This window comes from Zasmidium cellare (assembly GCF_010093935.1).
Source record: "Zasmidium cellare ATCC 36951 unplaced genomic scaffold M409scaffold_24, whole genome shotgun sequence".
Lineage (NCBI taxonomy): Eukaryota > Fungi > Ascomycota > Dothideomycetes > Mycosphaerellales > Mycosphaerellaceae > Zasmidium > Zasmidium cellare.
Window position 1 is genome coordinate 527,301 of NW_022986968.1, and position 21,526 is coordinate 548,826.

The 21,526-nt window shown below is 51.6% G+C and overlaps 13 protein-coding genes across 13 annotated transcripts; 6 read left to right on the forward strand and 7 right to left on the reverse strand.

Moving 5' to 3' along the window:
- Positions 1-389: 389 nt before the first annotated feature.
- On the forward strand, positions 390-1,402 carry M409DRAFT_67667 (uncharacterized protein; the record flags this gene model as incomplete). Its single annotated transcript, XM_033817500.1, has 4 exons — positions 390-502; positions 559-664; positions 717-852; positions 909-1,402. The coding sequence occupies 4 exons, from the start codon at positions 390-392 to the stop codon at positions 1,400-1,402; spliced, it is 849 nt and encodes a 282-aa protein (XP_033665883.1).
- Positions 1,403-1,437: 35 nt separating this feature from the next.
- M409DRAFT_67668 (uncharacterized protein) lies at positions 1,438-3,325 on the reverse strand (the record flags this gene model as incomplete). The annotated part of the gene is made up of 5 exons (XM_033817501.1): positions 1,438-1,877; positions 1,933-2,151; positions 2,201-2,542; positions 2,595-3,141; positions 3,206-3,325. The coding sequence occupies 5 exons, from the start codon at positions 3,323-3,325 to the stop codon at positions 1,438-1,440; spliced, it is 1,668 nt and encodes a 555-aa protein (XP_033665884.1).
- A 744-nt stretch (positions 3,326-4,069) lies between these two features.
- On the forward strand, positions 4,070-5,588 carry M409DRAFT_67669 (uncharacterized protein; the record flags this gene model as incomplete). Its single annotated transcript, XM_033817502.1, has 4 exons — positions 4,070-4,610; positions 4,662-4,853; positions 4,922-5,205; positions 5,328-5,588. 4 exons carry the CDS (start codon positions 4,070-4,072, stop codon positions 5,586-5,588), a joined length of 1,278 nt encoding a protein of 425 aa, XP_033665885.1.
- A 41-nt stretch (positions 5,589-5,629) lies between these two features.
- Positions 5,630-6,631, reverse strand: M409DRAFT_67670 (uncharacterized protein; the record flags this gene model as incomplete). Its single annotated transcript, XM_033817503.1, has 3 exons — positions 5,630-6,099; positions 6,153-6,289; positions 6,342-6,631. 3 exons carry the CDS (start codon positions 6,629-6,631, stop codon positions 5,630-5,632), a joined length of 897 nt encoding a protein of 298 aa, XP_033665886.1.
- A 1,201-nt stretch (positions 6,632-7,832) lies between these two features.
- M409DRAFT_24899 (uncharacterized protein) lies at positions 7,833-8,380 on the forward strand (the record flags this gene model as incomplete). Its single annotated transcript, XM_033807442.1, has 2 exons — positions 7,833-7,875; positions 7,929-8,380. 2 exons carry the CDS (start codon positions 7,833-7,835, stop codon positions 8,378-8,380), a joined length of 495 nt encoding a protein of 164 aa, XP_033665887.1.
- Positions 8,381-8,850: 470 nt separating this feature from the next.
- Positions 8,851-9,606, reverse strand: M409DRAFT_24900 (uncharacterized protein; the record flags this gene model as incomplete). Its single annotated transcript, XM_033807443.1, has 3 exons — positions 8,851-9,026; positions 9,076-9,495; positions 9,558-9,606. 3 exons carry the CDS (start codon positions 9,604-9,606, stop codon positions 8,851-8,853), a joined length of 645 nt encoding a protein of 214 aa, XP_033665888.1.
- A 491-nt stretch (positions 9,607-10,097) lies between these two features.
- On the reverse strand, positions 10,098-11,708 carry M409DRAFT_67671 (uncharacterized protein; the record flags this gene model as incomplete). Its single annotated transcript, XM_033817504.1, has 2 exons — positions 10,098-11,156; positions 11,208-11,708. The coding sequence occupies 2 exons, from the start codon at positions 11,706-11,708 to the stop codon at positions 10,098-10,100; spliced, it is 1,560 nt and encodes a 519-aa protein (XP_033665889.1).
- Positions 11,709-12,311: 603 nt separating this feature from the next.
- Positions 12,312-14,008, reverse strand: M409DRAFT_67672 (uncharacterized protein; the record flags this gene model as incomplete). The annotated part of the gene is made up of 7 exons (XM_033817505.1): positions 12,312-12,470; positions 12,528-12,763; positions 12,817-12,862; positions 12,926-13,029; positions 13,071-13,412; positions 13,462-13,724; positions 13,809-14,008. 7 exons carry the CDS (start codon positions 14,006-14,008, stop codon positions 12,312-12,314), a joined length of 1,350 nt encoding a protein of 449 aa, XP_033665890.1.
- Positions 14,009-14,719: 711 nt separating this feature from the next.
- M409DRAFT_24903 (uncharacterized protein) lies at positions 14,720-15,612 on the forward strand (the record flags this gene model as incomplete). Its single annotated transcript, XM_033807444.1, has 4 exons — positions 14,720-14,751; positions 14,818-14,824; positions 14,880-15,186; positions 15,239-15,612. 4 exons carry the CDS (start codon positions 14,720-14,722, stop codon positions 15,610-15,612), a joined length of 720 nt encoding a protein of 239 aa, XP_033665891.1.
- Positions 15,613-15,754: 142 nt separating this feature from the next.
- On the reverse strand, positions 15,755-16,648 carry M409DRAFT_24904 (uncharacterized protein; the record flags this gene model as incomplete). The annotated part of the gene is made up of 2 exons (XM_033807445.1): positions 15,755-16,535; positions 16,590-16,648. The coding sequence occupies 2 exons, from the start codon at positions 16,646-16,648 to the stop codon at positions 15,755-15,757; spliced, it is 840 nt and encodes a 279-aa protein (XP_033665892.1).
- A 197-nt stretch (positions 16,649-16,845) lies between these two features.
- On the reverse strand, positions 16,846-17,639 carry M409DRAFT_24905 (uncharacterized protein; the record flags this gene model as incomplete). The annotated part of the gene is made up of 3 exons (XM_033807446.1): positions 16,846-17,033; positions 17,098-17,546; positions 17,599-17,639. The coding sequence occupies 3 exons, from the start codon at positions 17,637-17,639 to the stop codon at positions 16,846-16,848; spliced, it is 678 nt and encodes a 225-aa protein (XP_033665893.1).
- Positions 17,640-18,584: 945 nt separating this feature from the next.
- Positions 18,585-19,739, forward strand: M409DRAFT_56344 (uncharacterized protein; the record flags this gene model as incomplete). The annotated part of the gene is made up of 1 exon (XM_033813265.1): positions 18,585-19,739. The coding sequence occupies one exon, from the start codon at positions 18,585-18,587 to the stop codon at positions 19,737-19,739; it is 1,155 nt and encodes a 384-aa protein (XP_033665894.1).
- Positions 19,740-20,040: 301 nt separating this feature from the next.
- M409DRAFT_67674 (uncharacterized protein) lies at positions 20,041-21,497 on the forward strand (the record flags this gene model as incomplete). Its single annotated transcript, XM_033817506.1, has 3 exons — positions 20,041-20,143; positions 20,215-20,949; positions 20,998-21,497. The coding sequence occupies 3 exons, from the start codon at positions 20,041-20,043 to the stop codon at positions 21,495-21,497; spliced, it is 1,338 nt and encodes a 445-aa protein (XP_033665895.1).
- Between the last annotated feature and the right edge of the window lie 29 nt (positions 21,498-21,526).

The following is a 21,526-nucleotide window of genomic DNA, read 5'->3' on the forward strand; positions in this document are numbered from 1 at the left end:
ATGTATGCAACTGCTATCTCTCCGGCTTTCGACAAGCGACTGTGCTGCTTCTTGCACTCTAAGCTGCTTAGAAGGCTTAGCAGTAGCGGGGATGATTGTTCAACTTTAAGCGGAATACTGAGGGTATGGTTCAAATGCTATATGGCTAGCATGAATGATATACATTACCATAAAACATGTCATATGCCTGTACTTCTCCATCAAAATTTGATTGACAATTCATGGTCCTCGGCAATTAGGGTCAATGCAAGGATCATCATCAGCCGACCGACCATCTTCGCTCCTTCGAGAGTCGTCGGGTTTGACACGGAGTTCATCTCGATAACATCAACATTCATCAATTTGTTCCAGCGTTTTGTTTCGTTTGGTCCAGCCTTCACTTTTCCAACATGGCTGATCCAAGCAGATATGATTTCCCAGCAATCCAGACGACTTTTCCAGCTCCTTTTGTCGCGCATGTAGAAATCAACAGGCCGAAGAACTACAACTCATTCAGCCCGGAGTGAGTACGTCTGAAACAGTCGTACACAAAGGAAATCACGCTAACGGACGATATAGCGTATTTTCCAGCCTTGCTCGTGTCTTTGATCGTCTCTCAGAGGACGAGAATGTACGATGCATACTATTGTCGGGCGTTGGCAAGCACTTTTCTGCAGGTCTAGATGTACGTCCATTGTGACCTTCTGTTATCTGTTATTTTGGCTCACAGCGTACAGGTCAAATCTGCTTCAACCTCGGGGCCAGTATCACAAACTACGGAAGGTGAAGACATTGCTCGAAGAACATGGAAAATCCGACGGCACATGTACGGTTATCAAGACGGTATTAATGCTGTCGAGAGATGCGAGAAGCGTGAGTATCTCATTGCCATCGTATGGGATTAGGCCTCAGCTGATCGAGTCTCGAAGCCGTGATTGTTTGCTGTCACGGAGTTGCTTACGGAGCTGCCATCGATCTCGCTCTTGCAGCTGACATCAGATATTGCTCCAAAGACGTGAGATTTTCGATCAAAGAAGTTGACGTGGGCCTCGCTGCGGACGTTGGAACACTCACTCGCTTACCAAAGATCGGAATCTCATACTCATGGGCGAAAGAAATAGTGTACACAGCGAGAGATTTCACCGCGGAAGAGGCTGAGCGCGTTGGATTTGTCTCCAAGGTCTTCGAGACCAAAGATGATTTAATCAAGACTGGTTTCGAACTTGCAAACTTCATTGCGACGAAAAGCCCTGTAGCGGTTCAAAGCTCAAAGGCACTGTTCGACTTCTCAAGAGACCGAACAGTGCAAGACGGCCTGTTGTATACGGCCGCCTGGAATTCACCGATGGTGCAGTCTGACGACGTCAAGAAAGCTATGATGAGTGGCGTACGCAAGACGAAGTCGACATTCGAGAAGCTCTAGGTATGTAAGAGCCAACAATTGGAAATTCGAAACCTTCACTGCTCCATGTCGGGAGCCAGACGCTTCCATAAATCGCACCGCTGAGCCTGCAATCTTGGCACAGTCTCCATCTTGGTGCCGCCCAGCACAAATTTCAGTCTCTCGTTTCCCCTAGGCCCCCATGGCTGCCAATACGGAGTGGATGGCAGTCGATAGGGGTTCGGATCCAATGCCTTGACAAAGCTGATGTAATAGGACATGACGATCGGAACCATGGGATGATTGACCTGTCCCTCTGCATACGAGCAAGAAGTGCAATAGACGGAGGCGGGACCGAAGATCGCTGGCATCTCGATTGTGTGAGGTACTGGATTGCCGTCGGCAGTACCGTTCGGCTCGGGGACAGCGTACTCATAGCTCCAGACTTTCCAGGGCGATGTGTATACTGCTTCTGAGTTGGCCATCTCATTGCCTGCGCAGGTGAACGTCGCATCCCCTAGAGGTAAGGTCAGAAGATCTCTCTTCTGCTCATTCTTGTAACAAGAGCTTACCATACGCATCAGCAGCCGGGCCGAACCACGCCGGACGATCCCCTCTGATAGGCGTTAGCGGATAGCTGGCATTGATTTCCCTCAGATCTCTTTGAGTCAGTCCTGGGTAGTTGTCCTTGAAGAACTGGAGGAACTCTGCGTTAGAAGTGGCGTTTGGTGCGAAAGAAGCTCCTTCCGTTGAATCATCACCGACGAAGGTAGGCACTTTCACAATTTGGCCTCGCGTATATCAGCAACAAATATCACCCAGATAAGACAATAAACTCACCACGCTCGAACTGATCATACATCAAATCCTTGTTGATGTCGCCGTCAATTACCGGTAGCCAGTAGAAAAGGGGAGTGTTTTTTCCACCTGGAAAAGGAGACATGACGTTGCCAACTGACAGCGTTGCAGTATCTTTCGAACGCAGACAGTTCATGACGTTACTTGTGTTCGTACCGCAGCCAACGGCTTCAGCAAAGCGATCAAACTGGAACTCCATCTCTGGAACGGTGCGCTCGGTTGGGAAGAAGGGCGACGTGCTCATTGTTCCCACAAAAAGATGGTCATCTCTGCCACCCGCCCAGGTCAAGTGGTGGGCAACGGAGCCAGCACCTGCTGAATCACCTAGAATGCAAGTCAGAAGGGCCTTTCAGATTGACGACAGCAAGGAACGTGCCATGCAGAACCACATGATTAGGATCGCCGCCAAACAGATGGATGTACTTCTGGACCCATTCCAAAGCCTTTCGCTGATCCAACAGCCTGGCGTTGAGGTCACCATCTTGGCGAACCTTCTCAGAAGCCAGGAAACCGTACGCGCCGACTCGATAATTGACGTTGACCATGATGATGCTGTGGTTAGATGCAGCAATGACATCGTTCCCCAGGTAGTTGGCATTCGACAGCCCGGAGTACCCTCCCCCCGAAAGGAAGAACCACACTGGCAACTTCGAATTCGTAGTCGCATTTGAAGGTGCGAAGACATTGATGAAGAGGCAGTCTTCGCTATTAACAGGAAAGAGATACCCAACATATGGACACGTTGGGCCGAAACTCGTCGCCGGCTGAACAGTTCCGTTGTACTTGGGGTCGACTGGAGCTCGAAAACGAAGATCTCCAAGAGGCGGTGCAGCAAATCTCATTCCAAGATACTCGTTGATGCCACCGTCCACAGTCGCTCCTTGATACTTGCTGTATCCCAGGTCAATCGTGAGAGGTATGGGCTGTCCATGATCGTGTCCGGGCTTGCCAGGCCATGGTTTCCAAGGAGGCGCAGCATAAGCTGACGAGATGATCAATGGTAAGAGACTCAACATACGCCAAGATCGCATCTTGTTTCTTGAAAGCACTTGAGCCTGCGTCTTTGCCTCCCAAGCATCGTGGCTTATACTTGGCTGGCAATGCCATGGTTCTCGTTCCTATGCCTTGCCGGAATGCCGTGTACATGATCGGGGCCTCAATTCTGCCTGCATCGAAACCGCAACACATTGACTACAGGTATTGAGACGGTGTAGTTACATCCGGAGGCCCGTAGAAGGAACATCTAAATGCGAGAGCAGTGAGTGATCCTCATTGGCTAGAGCGCCCCACATGAATGAATGATCACCTCCACCTCGGTTCCTTCAGGCTTCATACCACCTCCTCGCATGCATATGCGGTCTCTGACTTACCCAATTTTCATCCACTTCCGGATTATCGATTACCGAAAAGGGAGCTCACGACTTACATCTGTAGGTCACGCATCACTGAAGCTTTAGCTATCTCATGTACCTGCATGAGCGCGGCACTCAGATTAGCCTTGGCGCAGACAGTGTGTCTGCCTGTGCCTCATTACTAAAACTTTTGGATGAGTACGAGGCCCAGATCAAGGCAAGCGTGTGGAGAAGTGTGAGTGGGATTCTGGAGTGCGGCCGCCGCATATCTCTGATCATGGAGAAGTGGAGGAAGGCGGAGTTGAGGGGAAATATTGCAGATGGAAGCTCGCGAGACTGCAGAAGGTTAATTCTATTCGCGAGCTCCAACGGTCACACGAGGGATCTTGTTCCTGAAGCAGCTAACGATGGGCATGTTGAGCGAGTTCGGATCGATAAGAAGACTGCCTTGTGCCAGGATGTTGAGATTTCCTCGAGAATCACGTACCTCTGGCTCGCCATGGAACTCCTCCTCATCCTTGCTGCAATTGCAGCCTTCTGTCAAACGACTGTCAATGCTCAGTATGGGAGGAAGCAGTTTCCAGGACAGCCTCCATATCGGCCATTCCCACCTTATCGCTCTTGGCCACACAAACGCCCTTCTCCGCCTCCACCCACGAACAAGCAGCCAGTCTACCCACAGCTCAAGACTACGCCTCAAATTCTTGGTCTGGCCAACGATCCAGCCCTTGACCGTGATTCATGTGGCTCAATGACCTTCCTCGACAGGACATTCTGGACATGCCGTGACACTCAGCTCTTCTATCCAAACGGAAGCGTCATGATCAGCCCACTCATTACGAGCACTGCAAGCTGGTCAGACTTCAATCGATTCGGTGCTCCTGCGCTTCAACAGCTGCCTCCTGGTGCAGACCCGATCAACAGCACAGTCTTGAAATTGTATGGCAAGAACACTATCAATCAGGCATTCTACCCGATCCTGCCCAACTACTGCGATCCACCAGCGGGCAACTGTTCAGATGGAACAAGATATGCTTTGTGTAAGTCTGAGAATGAATCTTTGCCCACGTTAATAGCTCACGTATCAACAGGGCCTGATCTCCCGCCGATGATAACCTCCTCGGGCCGGGGAGGCGTGACTGGATACACCTGGATCAGAACTTCTCACATTCGCTCTGATTTGAGCACTGTAACAGACAACCCCAATGCCATCTTATACAAGGTCACGTATCAGGGCAGTTCTTTTGGCAACAAAAACGCCCTCCCAAAAGTATCAGTTGTTGGTGAGTCTCGAAGACAGAAGCCGTTGATGACATCCGCAGAACCCATTGGCTGATTGTGGTTGTTGTAGATGAATTTTTCTGGAAAGAGGGAGAAATCACATTCGGAAACTACGGAAACGTTGTCAAGGACGGGATAGCCTACCTTTATGGACTAGCAGAGGGCATCACTTCACTCGCCAAAGTGCCCGCAAACCAGGTCGAAAACAAGGCTGCCTACCAATACTGGGTTGATGGCAAATGGACGAGGACCATGCCCGCGATTGGACAAGAAGGCATCAACATTACCAACTCCAACACCGGTGGTGGTCAAGGAACATACTACTTTTCTGAGCAGTGGAACAGTTATGTGTGGGTGAGTAAACCTAAAGAACAGAAGTCTTTCGTCCGATCGGAGACAGTCTATGCTGTCAATAGCATTGCTGCGGCGTTGGAATGAGCCTTCTTTCCAACTCCACGAGGTCTAACATTGTATAGGTCGGTGGCCCCGTTACCCCAGGGTCGGACATGTACATTACTACCGCTCCTGATCCAACAGGCCCCTGGATCACGCCTCAGCACTTCTTCACTGGCATCAACGGCAACTACTTCTTGAGTGCGTACTCGATCCAGGCACACCCCGGCCTAGCTGCCAGCTCCAGGGACAACGACCTTTACGTCACGTACACCAAGAACGATTTGGATGCTGAAGGAATCAATGTGTACACATCACCACTGGTCTACATCCAGTGGAAATAGAGTGTCGATATATAAATCCATGGCTAGGCAGCTCTGAACATTCATTCCAGAGATTGGTCTTCCCAGAAAACTAGACATCTGACCTCAATGCTCTGCCTCGGTGGCCCACTGTCCCTGTCCGAGGTAAATGCTGTGTGTGGTGTTGCTCTCGCTCTGCCATCTTTCTTCGAGTCGTAGCACTTGATCAAAAGTGACTCGTCTGGCTCCAGCTCGGAAGCATAGTACCACCTATGCGAAGGATTGGCAAGCAGGTGCCATGTCTCGAAAGTGCCGCCCTTGCTGACATCCTCGTATGTACCGCTTCCTTTGGAAGGTAGCTGCGCTCGTACTGGGTATAGGTCTTCCTCGGGCACAGTACGTGCGTCGCAGAAAGCTAGTTGCTCGCGGCGGACCGTCTGCTGGATTGGACGCCAGACGTTGATGATAGCCCAGCGGGAGTTCGACAGTCTTGCGGCTTCTTCGGCAGGCAGGTTGTCGCGGAGCACTTCAGCTGCTCCATCGTAAGACTGGTCTAAACCATTTCAGCAAGATGAGGCTGCTAATAGGTCGCTAATATCAACATACCGACGTGAATGAACATTGCCGAAGCCATTGTGGACTGCGTCGCCTTATCCACAAGATCCTTGCCCGCTTCGACAGCGCTCGCCCACGTTTGCTTACGGATGATATGACTGAAGACATGGACACGACTCGCTCCAGTACTAATGGTGATTCAGTTCAGATCGACCAGTCTATCGTTTCAGCGTCACCTACGCTTTCTTCAACAACTCAGCGGTATCATCATACACCTTCGTCTTCACGAAATCGGGATCGCTGAGATCTTGGTCCAGACTCGAATGCTGCACAAGCTGAAAGCCTTGCTTGTCGAGTTGGATCTCCTCTGAGGCTTCTCGGAGGTCAAATATGTCTACATCGTGAGGCTCATGCTTCCGTCGATAGTTGCCGGCGGTGCCAGGGTAGAATATCTTCGTGCCGCCTTTCTCAGGAGTTAGGTAGTAGTTGAGAGTGGTGTGGACCGTGTTGGGTGGCAGGACTGATCCCATGATCGTTTTATACTTGAGGTGTTGCAGGGCAGAGAGAGAGACGGGTGAGAGTCGAAGAGCAATAACCTAATATATGTCGAGCTGAGCCCTGCACTAAAAGGGCATTCCTTCCGTGACGGGGATTTTCCTGCGGCAACTGTAAGAACTTGTCCCTTAACTGTTTCAAAAGGTAGGGCTCGCGGTAAACGATGAGCGTCGCAAGCAAGTCTTCCTTTGCAGCTTTGCTTAGTTTATGTCATTACGGTGCTTACGTCTCGACGGAGGATCAGATCCGAATCCGGAAGGCAAGGACGAGATTTGTTCCTTATCTTGACCGCACTTTATACTCAGTATGGTCTATGAACGAAGCACTATGAGTTTGCAAAATAGCGCTACAAGCCTAACAACAGGGTGTGGGTAATAGCGTGCACTGTGCTCGTCCGTCGAAAGTTAGGGACCAACATCGTTCGCAGCCCAATAATTGGAGCTGAAGTCCGTCAGAGTTCACCTTGCACAGCATTGTCAGATTCTGGGTCCCACAGCTTGGTCCACGTAATACCATATTTGAGGTCATTGCTTCGCTGGAATATGTTCTCGAGGGCGTCGACAGATGATCTTCGCCAAAGTTGAAGTCAGCATTGACATTCCTCTCAGCTCCTTGCGGCTGTCATCTTATCCAGTCAGCGACGCACCATTTTCATGGCCAAGTCTATCGAAGTAAGAGTAGATACTAGTCGCCAGCAATCACGATACGTATGGAAGTGCCAATTGAATAACGATCACGAGTACATGGCCTGCAAGACGATCTTCATACTCAAGCCTGCGAACTTGGCCATAAGAGCAGGTTCGACAACGACTAATTACTCATGCTTCGTATTATCAGAACTCAGTATGAAGGTAAGAGAAATATGTCTTTATTGCTTCAGTGGGTGACATCACACTGCAATGCACGCTACAGTCGCTTGATGGCCGCTGCAGATGTGTTGCATGGCGAAAGCGAAGAATTACGAGATTCACTCGGCCAATAACAGACTATGCTCTTAGAGTATGAGGTAGAGGCGTTTATCGCATTAGGAAGGCACGTGTCTCACTTTCGCAACAGCTTTCACATGCGCGGTCCGTGCGCACTAGTCCGTGCCCCTGCAACGTCCGTGCTGCCGCACTTCTAATTCTTTCCCCGTCGCAATCATCCACCCCAACTCATCGACTAGCACCAAAAATCATGGCCCCGATGCAGAGCAAGCCCCCTTTGCTCACGCTTCCACGTATGTTAACAGCAAGTGTGTTGTGCACAGAGACGGCTGCTGATTTCTCACAGGCGTACTTCGCGACATCATTTACGAGTATGCGCTCAAAACTGATGTGACTGTCGAATTCCAAAGAACAGGATTGTACAATGAGGCCCCGCTCGTCAACACTCCCGGTCTCCCACTGGTGTGCAAGCAACTCCATCGCGAATCGATCCAGCTCTACTACATGTATAGCAAGTTCATACTACGCATAAACATGGACATATTCAACTGGTTGAGACGCCTCCCGATTCGGTACAGGCAGCTGCTTCGGTGTGTGCGTTTGATCCAAGATGCCCCTCTTTGGTACTCCCTTGACCCAAGTCTGCTTGGTGTTGGCATGCACGACATACTTCGGAACGGCTACTTGGCACGGAGACTTGCGGCTGAAGGCATCATTCTGGGGGAAGGAGTGGTGAGCGCTTGGTATGAGGAGATCAGGAGTGATTATGACGATATCACGAGAGACCGCATGAACTGAGCGATTGGAGGAAGACACTCAAGATGGCGGCCACAGACACACTGCAAGCGGCGAGGGGAAGGCACAGTAATCCTGGTATCGGGATTCTAGGTTGAGGACAGAAGTACCCAGCTTTTGGCGAGTGCTCTCCGCTGAGAGTTTGAAGTGTTGCTCGAGAAGGTTAGGAAAATAGTGCATCGGTGAGCGCTTCTATCAGGAGTGATCGATTTACTTCAGATGATGAGGATGATGTTGGGAGGAATGGCAGGAGGCTCGATATTGAACTCGAATACCCTCTCCATTCTGTTCAAAGTACCAAATTTCATTTCCATTACTCGCGAGAGGTCTAAGCAACCTGCGGTACGATCGAGATCTGAGAGATCGGACGGATGGTGATGCTCGCAGTTGAACTTTCAGGGGGACGGGGAGGATACATGTGACGTGAGCTTGTGGCTTTCCATTGTCTGAGGCCGCTTGCATAATTTGCCCGCTCAATCAGCAAGCACATCAAAGGGGTTCTTAGACGCGGAGCGTGTCTTGCCCGGTGGATCGACCTCATCCTCATCGCTCTCATCCTTCTCGTGTCCGCTGACTAGATCATCATCCTCGTCACCAGCCCTGCGCTTGTCACCCAGACCGAGATCGGCAATTCTTATCCTAGTAAAGGCTGCAGTTCACGTTAGTTCTATCCCGTCTCCAGAAAGTAACACACATACTAGGCGCGCCATTCGCGATCCACTCGTTCACCAGGAAGTCGCCATCCCTCCACACCTCCTTCACAATAGCGTCCTCCTCATCCTTGTACTCGACATTCGTAAAGAGATACCGAGGAAACACAGGCGCACCAACGACTGCAGTGGCAAGGGTCCACATCGCCTCGGCGTCCCAATAGGCCATGCAAACAGCCCGACGCCACAGCTCGATTGGATTTTTGCGAGCGGTCTTGTAGTATGTGCGCATCATGAGAACGTGGGCGTGGGGAAGGGAGCTCAGCCAGTCGAGCCAAATGTCTTCACGTCCTTCGCCGGCGTGCACCATGAAGATGACGTCGGTGTAGTAGCGGCGTGCGGCGACATCGCGAGTAGCGCGGCTCAGCTGGATTTGAGGCGGCGGTTTGTAGGTTCTATCGATCGTAGCTGTGCCATAGGGAGTAAGGACCAGGTCGAAGATCTCATCGTAGAGTTCTTGCGGCAGTTACTGAGGTTCTGTTTCAGTCGGAGGATCTCATGGTCTGGAGAAAGTGCCATGTTGTTGGATCGAGCGTGGAAGTGCTGGAGATGGTGGTGTGTTGGATGAAAGGAGGTGGCAGAGAGGCAAAGCGTTAAGTATTCTGGCAAGTTTGATGGAACAAGCCACAAGTGAGGATACTCTTCACTTGTAAGAAATTCACCTGCTCAAGGCAGGCTCCAGGTTCTTCACTGACGTTCTAGTAGCGCCGTTGGATGCATTCGCTGCTGCATTCTACCCGTCAAGCTGGCGTAGTCCGGAGATGGCGTAGTCTCGCTCAAAGTTGATCGCACGGCCTCGCAAACCATCACTGCGGTTCCCGGAAGAACAAGCTCTGAACAATGTTTTGGATTGCTTATGAGGACGGATTGCGATTCATAGCGATGACTCCACTTTCAGCGAAACAAGCCTGACAAGGAGGGCGGTTGGAGATCGAAGGACAATTGAACACACCATGGCCAACTTCAGCTCACGTGTCTTTCCCTATCCGGAAATGAACGTCAGATGTTCCTCAAGCCCGCTTCCTAGGCATGAAAGTATTCCTCTTCGATCTCCTCAAGATTCGTGGTTTGCCTCCAATAAAGGCGAAGCTCAAGACACTCGTCAACAAACACACTGCCGCCAAGACAATGTTCATATTGCCATATCCAATGGCCTGTCTCAGCTCGCCAGCCAGTTCGGGACCCACTGCCAATCCAAAGCTGAAGACCATGTTGCTCAGGCCGTAGAGCTGCGCGTAGGGTCCACTGTCGCCAAACAGGTCTGGATTAACCTCGTAGTATTTCTGCACCACTGCTCCAGCCTCGACTATTGATGGAGCTCCTATACCCGCGAGACCCATTCCGCAGAGTGCTAGAAGGACAGCGTAGACGATGATCTGGTCTTTGCCACCTTCGTGAGGTATCCTTAGCAAGATAAGGACGGGCACGAGGAAGCCGTATGCAATGACGGCAACTGGTTTTGTGCCATACCGATCAACGCACCAGCCAAAGACGGGTCCAAGTATCAAGTCGAAGACTCCAAGAGGCAGGAAAAGCAGACCAGATTTCAGTGAGTCGAATCCGAAGAGGTCACTAGCGACTGTCGGAATTGTGGCGTCGAAAGATCCAAGCAGAACGGCTTGAACGAGCGCGACGAGCAAAGCTGTCAACAGCATGGGGTCGCCGAGGCATCTGAGGATGGGCAAAGCTTTCGAGAGACCTGACATGTTCTCTGGCTGAGGCAGCTTATAGTAAGAATCCTCTGGAGTCTTGCCACCAAGCAGTGGCTCTTCTTCAGATCCATGGACTGAGCCGTTTTGCTGTTGAGCCTCGTGATCCTGGTTTTGCTCGGATTCTTCACGCTCTCGAGCCTCGCGTTCATGGGCAGCAGTCAGGTCACTAACCGTACTCGGGTCATCCACTTCGTACTTGAGTGCGGTCTTCTTCTCGATGACCATGATTCGCATGAGGAAGTCGACAATCAGAATTGCTGCGCCAATGCCAAAGACGCCTTCGTAGCCGGTCTTTTCGTACAACACGCCACCCAACGTGGGGGCGGCGAGACTTCCAACTGAAATGAAGCTAAATATCTGGGTGGAGTGTCAGCACCAAAAACACTCTGCCTCCCGAAGAGTACGCACCGTCCCAATAGTCTTCCCAAGATTCTCCGGCCCAACAGTCTCCAAACACAACGCAAGCCCAATAGTCCACACAAAACCCGCACTGATCCCCTGCAAAATCCTCGCAACCACAAGCACAGGCACCGTCTTGCCCAGGAACAACAACACCGTAGCGGCCAACAAACTGGCCAACCCAAACAAAAACGGCGCCTGCCTCGTGCTCACTTTATCCGCGATAATCCCCGCCGCCGGGCTGAACACTACACTGGCAGCCGCATAAGCCGCCAACAGGCCGGAAACATGGCTTTGCACTTGGTCTTTGGGGAGGCCGACGCGGTCCTGGAGCATATATGGGAGGACCGGGACGATCAGGCCGTAGAGAAAGAGGTCAGTGAAGAGGCCGATGGCGACGGTCGAGACGATGAAGAGGGTGTTGGACCGCCATTTCAGTCCCGCTGGTTTGATGGAGTAGTCGGCTTTGATTTGGAGGGTGTTGAGGAGTTTGGTCCAGGCGGATGGCATGACCTCGTGCTTCTTCTGAAAGGACTGACGGATTTAGTGAGGCGAGATGAGATTCCCTCACTGATGTGTTAAAGTGATGGTGTTGGCTGCAGTGTGCTGCAAGTGAGAAATTCACAGACGTCATCCGCCGCAGGTACGGTGAAACTTTATTTGACAGCACTCGCGAGGGCGAGCCATTCTCAGGTAATACTTACGAGTGTGCAATAAGCGAGTATTACGGCGAGAGAATGCGACATCGAAGATGTAGTCATGCAGACTGAAACTCGTTGTGATTGAGGCAGAAATAGAAGTCGGATCAGCGGAGAAAAGCCGAGGCATCAATTCAGGCATCAACACTTCCTACCACATGTCTGCCAATTGATCGGACTTTACAACCTGTGATTCTTGCTGGCAGACCAGAACGAGTGGACGAAAGGTACAGAAGAACAGCAAGCTCGTACCTCCGTGGGTGTTCGTCTTTCCTGAAGTCGCTTACTCATTCTTGTCCATGGCCACATCCCGCCACATGGACGACATCAAGCACGATATACTGCCATTGCCCAGCACATTTGCAATAAACATGAAAAGAAGGACTCACTGTGTCGTTGAATTTCTCCAGTCCCACTAGCCCTTGACTTGTCGTAGCTTGCACATCAACGGCTTCTTCTCCCACAAGATGTGCGTTCTCTGATCCAGCCACGTTTCCGCCGGATTGATAAGCTCAATATCGAAGTTGAGGATGAGGCTAGCGAGCAAGAAACGCATCTCATGATAGGCCAGGCTCTGGACATGCATGGTCAGCAAGTCGAAGTCTGCGTACAGAGGCAATCTGCTGTTCACCTTTCCTAGGCAATTTTGAGGGCCGACAGAGAAGGGCTCTACTGCATCAAGATGGTCATTTTGATATTTGGCGTCATTGAGCCAGCGTTCGGGGTGGAATTCTTGAGGGTCTTTGAAGTGTCTTGGCGAGTGGAAAGTTGCTAGAGGATGGACGCCCACTACAACATCACCAGGTACGAAATGACCGCAGATGGACACGCCGCCAGACTGTGTCTTCCTTGGTAGTGTGCTTGGGGCTTACGAGGAGTCGTTAGCACTTCCATAAAAGGGACAAAAGCTTTGCGTGCACGTACTGGCGGATATATGCGAAGGCTTTCTTGAATCACAGCGTGCATCTACTTCAACTGAGCTAGACTCTCGAAAGTCATGTCCTTGATGCTCCTAAAGCTGCTACGTACTTCTGCTTTCAAATCATTAAGTATTCCTCCATGCTTTGAGAGGTGTAGTAGATAGGTCATTCTGCACAGGGCTGTTGCGGTTGTTTCACTGCTTGTATTTGTCTCTTTAGCGTTCGCTAATGTATGGGGGTCTAGTAGGACTCACCAGCAATCATGAACAGCACAGAGTTGGAGCGATATTCATCCCTCGACAACCCTTCGCCGCCTTCAGTCTCTGAGATCCTCGACCAAAGATCAGGATGATACGGCGTTCTTGCAAGCCTAGCATCCATTCGAGTTGAGCAGTACTGGAAATTCTCTCGCTGCATGAGTCGCACTTTCCTGCTTTCGAACAAAAATTTCCGCACAATCCAGTCGGTAAAGACGGACAACTGGCGTATGCCTCTCCAGAAACTGCCGGCTTTGAATCCTCCAAAGATTGTCCTCACCCAGGGGGATAGCTCGCCGGTTTCGAGCATTTTCAAGTCCTCGCCGAATGTGAGGTCCCCTGTGAGGAATGAGTAACGTTCGCCAGTGACTCTTATCTGATGACTTGCCCATGATGTCGAACGTAGTACAGTTTAGATATGTCATCATGTCAATTGGAGTGCGGGCCTTGTCAGACAGCTTGCTGGCCATCTTCTCCGCCCAAGACCTGATGATGAGCTCCAAATCCCGAAGAGACCGATCACTGAAGCTTTGCGACAGAATCTTCCTTTGCTTTGTGTGGGTGCCAAAGTCAGCACTCGAAAGGTCTGGACACCCATTGACTCCGACAACATAAAACATGGGATCTTTGTACGGACGATCATCTTGCTTCCTGGATCCGTAGATCGCTGTCCATGCTTCGGCGCCCCCGTTGAACGAGACTTAGTTTGGGTTTACGCGGACGATCGGTCCATACCTTTCGTGAAGTGCCACGCGAGTAACGGCCTCTAGACCCATGATGCTGGTATAGATTCCGGGTAGTTTGCTGAGCGCTCGGTGACGTGGGCCCGGGAAGTGGCTGAGCGGGCCGAAGAATGCGGTCTTCAAGACGCTGGTGATGTAAAAGACAACGGCCGATATCGTAATGAGGGCCACGGTACCTGGCAGTGTGTACATGTCGGATTCGTGATGCTGCGACATCGTCAAAGGATGTCAGTCACATTAGTATATAATGGTTGCGACTAAAGGTGAGCAAGAGAGAAGAGGAATTCTCGCGACTACGAGGGTCACTTTCGGTCTGTTGAACAAAAGCATTCGAAGCTGAACAGCAAAGGAGGCAACTGCTCAAGAGAACGGAAGCTGCCACTTTTGCCGAGAGCTTGAATCACCGACATCTGCTTACAGAAATCAGGATTTCGTTGCATATACAGGTTCGAGTCATACATCCAGAGGTGCTGTAAGATGTGTTGGAGCCATTGCTGACTGATGAACATTGCATGTCACTCTTGAGAGTCGGCCGTGTGGTATTCGTCGTCCTCATATCTGGTTTCTGATGCTTTCAAGGTCTCGCTGACCTGATGGTCGGGCTGCGAACAGATTCTTCATCTCATTGGGACGGCCATAGTAGACAGGACGTCGTTGCATGCATCTCATATGCATCGGGCGAAGTGACGAAATCGTAAAGGTGAGGTCTGTGTGGGAGTCGGAGCGTCGGCAAGCCTTCGCTAAGTGAGCCAATGACACACGATTAGCGGAAGCAGGTCCGTCTTGCATCCTACTTCATCTTCACCACGCGACAACTTCTACTCCTCGAACCAACACACGTCGCATTGACTGCCACACTGCCAGCAGCGCACCGAGCCTCACGAGCTCAAGCATATCGCCGAAATGGCGGGCGAAGACAACCCACCCAACGCAACGTTCGTACATTGCACATCGTACGAACCAGCGTGAGGGCGGGACAGGACAGCTAACCGTGACTACAGACTCTACGTACGCCGCGCACCCACCGCGCCCAATCGCATATGAAACTGACACCTCGATCTAGGTCAACAATCTGAATGAGAGCTTCAAACAGCCCTTTGTCGTTGAGCAGCTGCGCGAGATCTTTGGCGAATTCGGCGAAATCATCGAGATCGTCGCGAAGAAGAACTACTGGGCTCGTGGACAGGCCTTCATTGTGTTCAGCTCGGCAGAAGAGGCGGCAGATGCTCTGGAGGCGCTGAATGAGTTCGAGGTGCTTGGAAAGCCGCTGCATGTCGCCTATGCGAAGACTCGGAGTGATGCGACGGTGAAGAGGGAGGATGATGAGGCGGGATTCGAACAACACAAGAAGCATCGCATGGCGGAGAAGGGTGAGTTAGAGACACACAGCACACCTTTGGGCAATGCTGACACGGCATACAGAGCGCAAGCAGGAGCAACGCCTCGCTCAAGCCAATGCGAAGTCCGGCAAGCGTGCTGCGCCCGATGCAATCACAGAGCGCCCCGTCAAGGCCTCGAAGCCGGGTGGTACTACCGCAGGCGCCATGGCCGACGAGTACCTCCCACCAAACAAGGTCCTGCTACTTCGCGATCTGCCAGAGGATTACGGCAAGGAGCAAATCCAAGCCATCTTCCAGCGCTACCCTGGCTTCAAGGAAGTGCGAACGGTCCCTGGCCGCAAGGGTATTGCGTTTGCCGAGTACGAAGATGAGACTGGTGCTATTGCTGCTAAGGAGGCCATGAACGGCGTCACGCTGGGAGAGAATACCATCCGCGTTACGTACCAGAAGCAGTAGAGTATGGCTTCTGCTGCAACTCGAATGAAGCTTTGGGTTGCTGGATAATAAAGAAACATGAGATATCCCATTCAAGGCACCCCCTGGAATTTTTGCTCGTCTGGCCCTTGTTCTCCTTCGTATACCATCTCCAGCATCAATGTCAGTCCATATACTCGCCGCGCTGCTTGTACTGCTCCTTCGGATTGACCATATAGTTCGTCCAGAAACGCAAGGGGTTGCGATCCCTGTCGAATCTAGACATGGAAAGATGCAGTTCATCGAACCTACGGCCTTCGTCCTCTTCGCTTTCATCCTCACCATCTTCTTGAACATCGTTTCTCTGAGCCTCAGGAGGGATGCCTCGACCCATTTCGGCCTGTTTCTTTGCAAATAGCTGGAAGAACCCAGAGCCATCGAAGTCGATAAGCTGCTGCTGCGAGAAAGGCACTCCGAACGGGTCTTCGTCGTCCCAGAAGTAGAACAAGACTGCCTCCTCGACAAAGACTTCGCGTAGCTTGGTACATGGTTGAGTTGATCTGAAAGTGTGGCTGATTGCGTCCGCCACCACGTCCCGCTGGCACCACCAAGGCTCTATGTCCACACCGGGCCACTCATTTATTTCGTCGAGGACGTATCCCATGATCCGGTCTTGAAATGCACTGAAGCCGTATTTCTCTCCCAATGCGTAGCACTCTATGACCATTTGATAGGTATTATCGAGGAGAGGCTCTACGAGGACGAGTGGCAGACTTTCCTCCTCGAGCCAATACAGGAGCACACGCCAAGTGTTCAGCTGGTCGTCTGGGAACCGGAAGAGAGGCACGTGGCCGCTCTGGAGCAGCTGGCGGAAGTAGCTTGACTGAGTTTCCAGGACTTCCCGTTCGATGATGTAGGGGGTGTTTTCGTTCGCGACATAGATGCTGACGTAGGACTGCAGTCTCCTACATTGAGTTAGTCTGTGCTCGCCAGTGTAATCAGAAACCTGTATGGTATACCTTGTGACGTTGACCAGTTCTTCGTAGTGCGTCTCCCCCCAGTTCGACTGGCGGCTCATGGTTGCGGTTCTTGGTTGATGCTGAGTGTGTGTAGAAAAGAAAGCAAGATCAAGAGTTGAACGGAGCGGAAAGGGGCTTTTATCAATGGTTGAAGCCGGGTTTGGCACATGAATAGACAAGAATGCTAGAATCATGTGTCTTGTATTGTGGGTTTCATGTGCTCACTGCTTGCATGTGACAGCAACCTTAATGTAGCTTATTCGCTCTCCCGTGTCTGAGTTCTGCCCATTTGCTTGAACTGAGCGACCTCGTACTTCTCCACTGGGCCCACCATGTACTTCTTCCAGAAGTACTTGGTCATGCACTCCTCCTCGTCGAACCTGCTCGTCTTCGGATAAGCGCTGTTCGCCCACTTATCAGCAAAGAGGCCGATAAAGCCGAGTCCTTCGAGCGCAGAGATGTCGCTCGGGTCCATGAACATTCCAAAAAAACTGTTCGTTCTTCTAACTCCCCAGCACTGCTTCCTCGACCAGCAATTCGCGAAGCATCGACCATTCGGGACTCGCCTCGAAAGCCAACAACATAGTGTCCGCGTCGAGCCAGTCTCGACCATCGTCGTAATCGTCGGCAGCCTCAAGAAGAACCAGCATGACCTCGTCTTCGAAGGCCATCAGGTCATACCGCTCCCCGAGAGTGTAGCACTTGACAATGAGCTGAAGGTCGGGCACCTTGTCGTCGGTCATCATGTCCTCCCGCAGCCGCTGCTCGACTAGCCAGTGTAGATACGTATGCCACGCAACAACACTGTCCGCTGTGAAATTGAAAACCTGTTGGCGGTTTTGTATGCGTGTTGCAAAGTATTCCGACTGCCCCTCAAGAACGGTTTTGGGCATGAGATATGGATTCAATGAGTTGTCCGAGGTGATGATTTTGATGAAAGAGTCCGCCTGTAGTTTCCTGGAAATGTGGTCAATAGACGTGATGCTGTACAGACGGAATCCAAACTCACTCCATGAGGTCATGAACCTCACCTTCGGCGGATGTGCTCATGGCTGGTCCTGCGAGATATGGAGTATTGGATTGCAGAGATTTTAGGCAGGCCGAAGCTGATGTGGCAGGAAAGCTATCCGCAATTGAACCAATACAGTTATTAGCCGGAAGCGACGCTTGTAAGTGAAGTCACATGTCTGCACATGACCCTCGATCGTCTCGACGTCTCATGTTAGGCTGTGCCACAACATGTGAATACAAAGCTGCGATTTCATGTGACGGCTTTCCCAGAGATCCATCCTCAACTTCGTTCTTGACCTCATTCATTGCAGTCGGTCAGAAGATCGGGATGGAGCTGCTTCGACCCTGTTATGCCGCTGCCGTATTCCTCAATTTTCCACAGCATCCCGAGCCAAGGTCGTGTCGATGAGGCTCAAGGTATGAAGAAAAGCTGAAGTTGTAAGGTTTCAGGAGCTTCACCAGTCGCTCGTATGCCGTAGAATGTCATCTCCAGATGTTCCGACTATCGGTTAGTCCTTTTTGGTGCCCATGTGCATGTAATGCTTTGACTTCTGCAGCCTTGTTTCTATTTTTAGGGCGGCGAGCAACCGACGTTTACGCGCCGCCCCTTGCAAAGTGTTCGCATAGTGGCTCAAGTGTGAGAAGATTCAGTGACAGACATTGCCATGGAGTTATCTTCATGTTGCCATGAGCGACAGATAATTCTTCTCATGCCGGGGTGCAGGGACAAGAACAGCAGCACCTGCATGCCGCCCGCTCCTGCATGAACGTTGTTCTGCGCTGAGCTTCTTCTCTCGACTTTCCCAGCCACCGATCTGGACTTATCAATCCACTGGAAAGATTTGCTCTAATGACATGTCTTGCTCAGCAATGAATGTTTTTCATTGAAAGATGACCGTTCTTTGATATTGCTGCTGCCAATATGTCGCCGCCACAGGTTGGTTGTCGAGCCTCAAAAACTCTCAAGGCGCCGAACCGAGCTGAATGCAACAATCTATCTCCAGCCCGCTTTTGGGGGAGAGATCCGAACATGCGTACGCCTCGGCGGCTATAACCTACGACTGTGTCCACTATCTCTGTTTCTTTTCAGCTGGCACCAACAGAAAGAACCAGTGCCCGCTTCCTTTCTATTGTCCACGAATCGCCGCCTCGCTGGAAGGTCTGACCACAACAACCTATGTTCGTTGCATGGTGGACAACCCACAAGGACCCCTTACAGTCAACCTCACGGCAACCTACAATAAGTATACTCAGCCAGCTTTTCTTGGGCGCAATGCAACAACTCTCCCCAGTCTCCTTTGGGCAGAATCGGTTATCTCGAATTGGTGGATGAGTCTTGTCACCACATTCGAAGCCGCCAACGATGCCTTGGAACGACCTACATACAAAGGACGGCTCGCGATCTCGCCTAACTCAAACACCCTTCCAACCTCTGCGGATGACATCAAATCGCTAGACATGCTCAACGGCAACGCTTACTTCGTCCCGTTCTTGGACAAAGGCATCATCGACGCTTTCTGGTACACACCGACCGCCAACATCAGCGTGCTAGCAAGCATGACAACCATGAATGCATCGTTTCCAGCCTCTTGGGAGCCGGCCGACTACCTGGCGAAGGGTCTATACTACACCGTGCTCACGGACCTTGGGCAAACCGATTCTCACGGCACAAACATCTTCGCCAACTCAGACCTCCTGGCCTACTTCACGAAGAACTTCACTTCCATCGTCGCTACTGGCGAAAAGGAGATCGCACGGGCAACACCATACGGAGACCTCCCGTCCGTCCCATTTGATCCCACAAGTGCGGAAGCATCAACTTTGCGAATCGACCCGTCAGTCCTCGCAACAGAGTATCTTTGCCAGGTTCCGCAGCTGAAACCGAGCGGATCGCTCATCATCGCGGTCTTGATCGCGGATATCGTCTTGCTCAAGACTATTTGGCAGCTATACAAGCTCGTGGTAGACTGGACTTTACAGAGGCATCACCCGGACATGAAGCTATGCGAAGGGTGTCTCGCTCGGCACGAGAAGATGGACGATCTATCGACTGTCGAGAGCAAGCTGCAAATTTCGAGCCCTCGTGGGCAATACCAGAAGATACACGTTAGTGAACGCAGCTCCGTATTCGAGGAATAAATGGCCTGAACTGTGCCAGACCAGAGTGCATGCCTCTTCTTCGCTCATGCAATATTCCGCCCGCCTCGATTCCCATCCAATACGCATCCCTCCCCAAAATCCCCAAACGGCAGTCCACAACGAAAACCTGCATGCAGCAGCTCGACCCGATAGCCTAACCAGGTAGGCACGGATAGGGCGTGGGAAAAAAGTGGGGAAACATCCATGCGTCTGGCCGGGTCGACCTCTTCATTTATTACTTGCCAACACCTATCCACAAGACACAGAAACCATCCTGAGCTCCTTTGCTCAAGTCATCACCATGGCCGCCGCAGAAAAAGCCTACAACGAAGCGCAAGAGCGCTTCATCGCGCAGAACCCGAAAAGCAAAGCGATTCACGAGAGGGCGACGGAATCCCTGCCAGGTACGTGACATCTCTATCGTTCCTGTACACCATTACATTATTTGTACACTAACATTGCAACTCAAAAACAGGAGGCAACACCCGCTCCGTGCTCTTCTACGACCCCTTCCCGCTCTCAATCACCTCCGCTCAAAACGCCACTCTCCACGACGCAGACGGACATTCATACATCGACCTCCTCGGCGAGTATACCGCCGGACTGTACGGCCACTCCGAGCCAGTGATCACACAGGCAATCATCGAAACGACCAAGAAAGGCCTCAATTTCGGCTCGCACCACGAAGATGAAGGCCGTCTCGCCGCGCTCGTCAAGCAGCGTTTCCCAAGCATGGAACTGCTGAGGTTCACGAATTCCGGCACGGAAGCGAATCTGATGGCGATCGCTGCGGCGAAGATCGCTACGGGGAAGAAGAAGATTGTTGTTTTCGCTAATGGGTATCATGGAGGGACGTTCTTGTTTGCGGCCGGGAAGAATAGTCCCATCAATGTGCCGCATGAGTATTTGATTGCGACGTATAATGATCTGGAGTCGGTGCATGCTTTGATCCGTGAGCCCGAGAATGCGAGGGATGTTGCTGCGATCATTGTTGAGCCGATGATGGGGTCTGGCGGTTGTATTCCAGCTGATGAAGGTTTCCTAGAGGGACTGAGGAAGGCGGCAGATGAGAGCGGTGCTGTTCTCATATACGACGAGGTGATGACTTCGCGTATGCACAGTGGCGGTGGCATTCAGTCGCAGTTACCGGTGGACATGAGGCCCGACTTGACGACTTTGGGTAAATATATTGGCGGTGGCATGTCGTTCGGTTTGTGGCCCTCCCTCGTCTCATGTGGGTGCAGCTGACCTATTTCAGGCGCATTTGGCGGCAAGCGAAGCATCATGGACATCTTTGACCCTCGCCGCCCAGACTCCATCAAGCACGCAGGCACCTTCAATAACAACGTCCTGACCATGGCGGCAGGGCGAGCTGGTCTCGAGCAGGTTTTCACACCTGATCGAGCTCAGCAGCTTCATGCTATCGGCGACAAGCTTCGCAAACGCCTGCAGGAAATCGGCCGCGGGACGCTGATGAAGGTGACTGGTGTTGGCTCGATCATGTGTTTCCAGTTTACTCAAAGCTCACTTGACAGGATCAAGTCACACAACGACATTGCCGACTCTGATGCGACATTGTCCGGGCTGCTGCACCTCTTTCTGCTACAACGAGGTTTCTACATTGCCAGGCGTGGGTTCATGGCGCTCAGCTTGGCGCTGACTGAATCGGATCTTGATGGGTCTGCCAAGGCCGTGGAAGACTTCGTGGTAGAGCATCGACAGCTGCTGGCGGATTCGTCTGGTAGCGCCAAGCTCTAATTATGAAATTGATAGTGCGGAATGCTGTC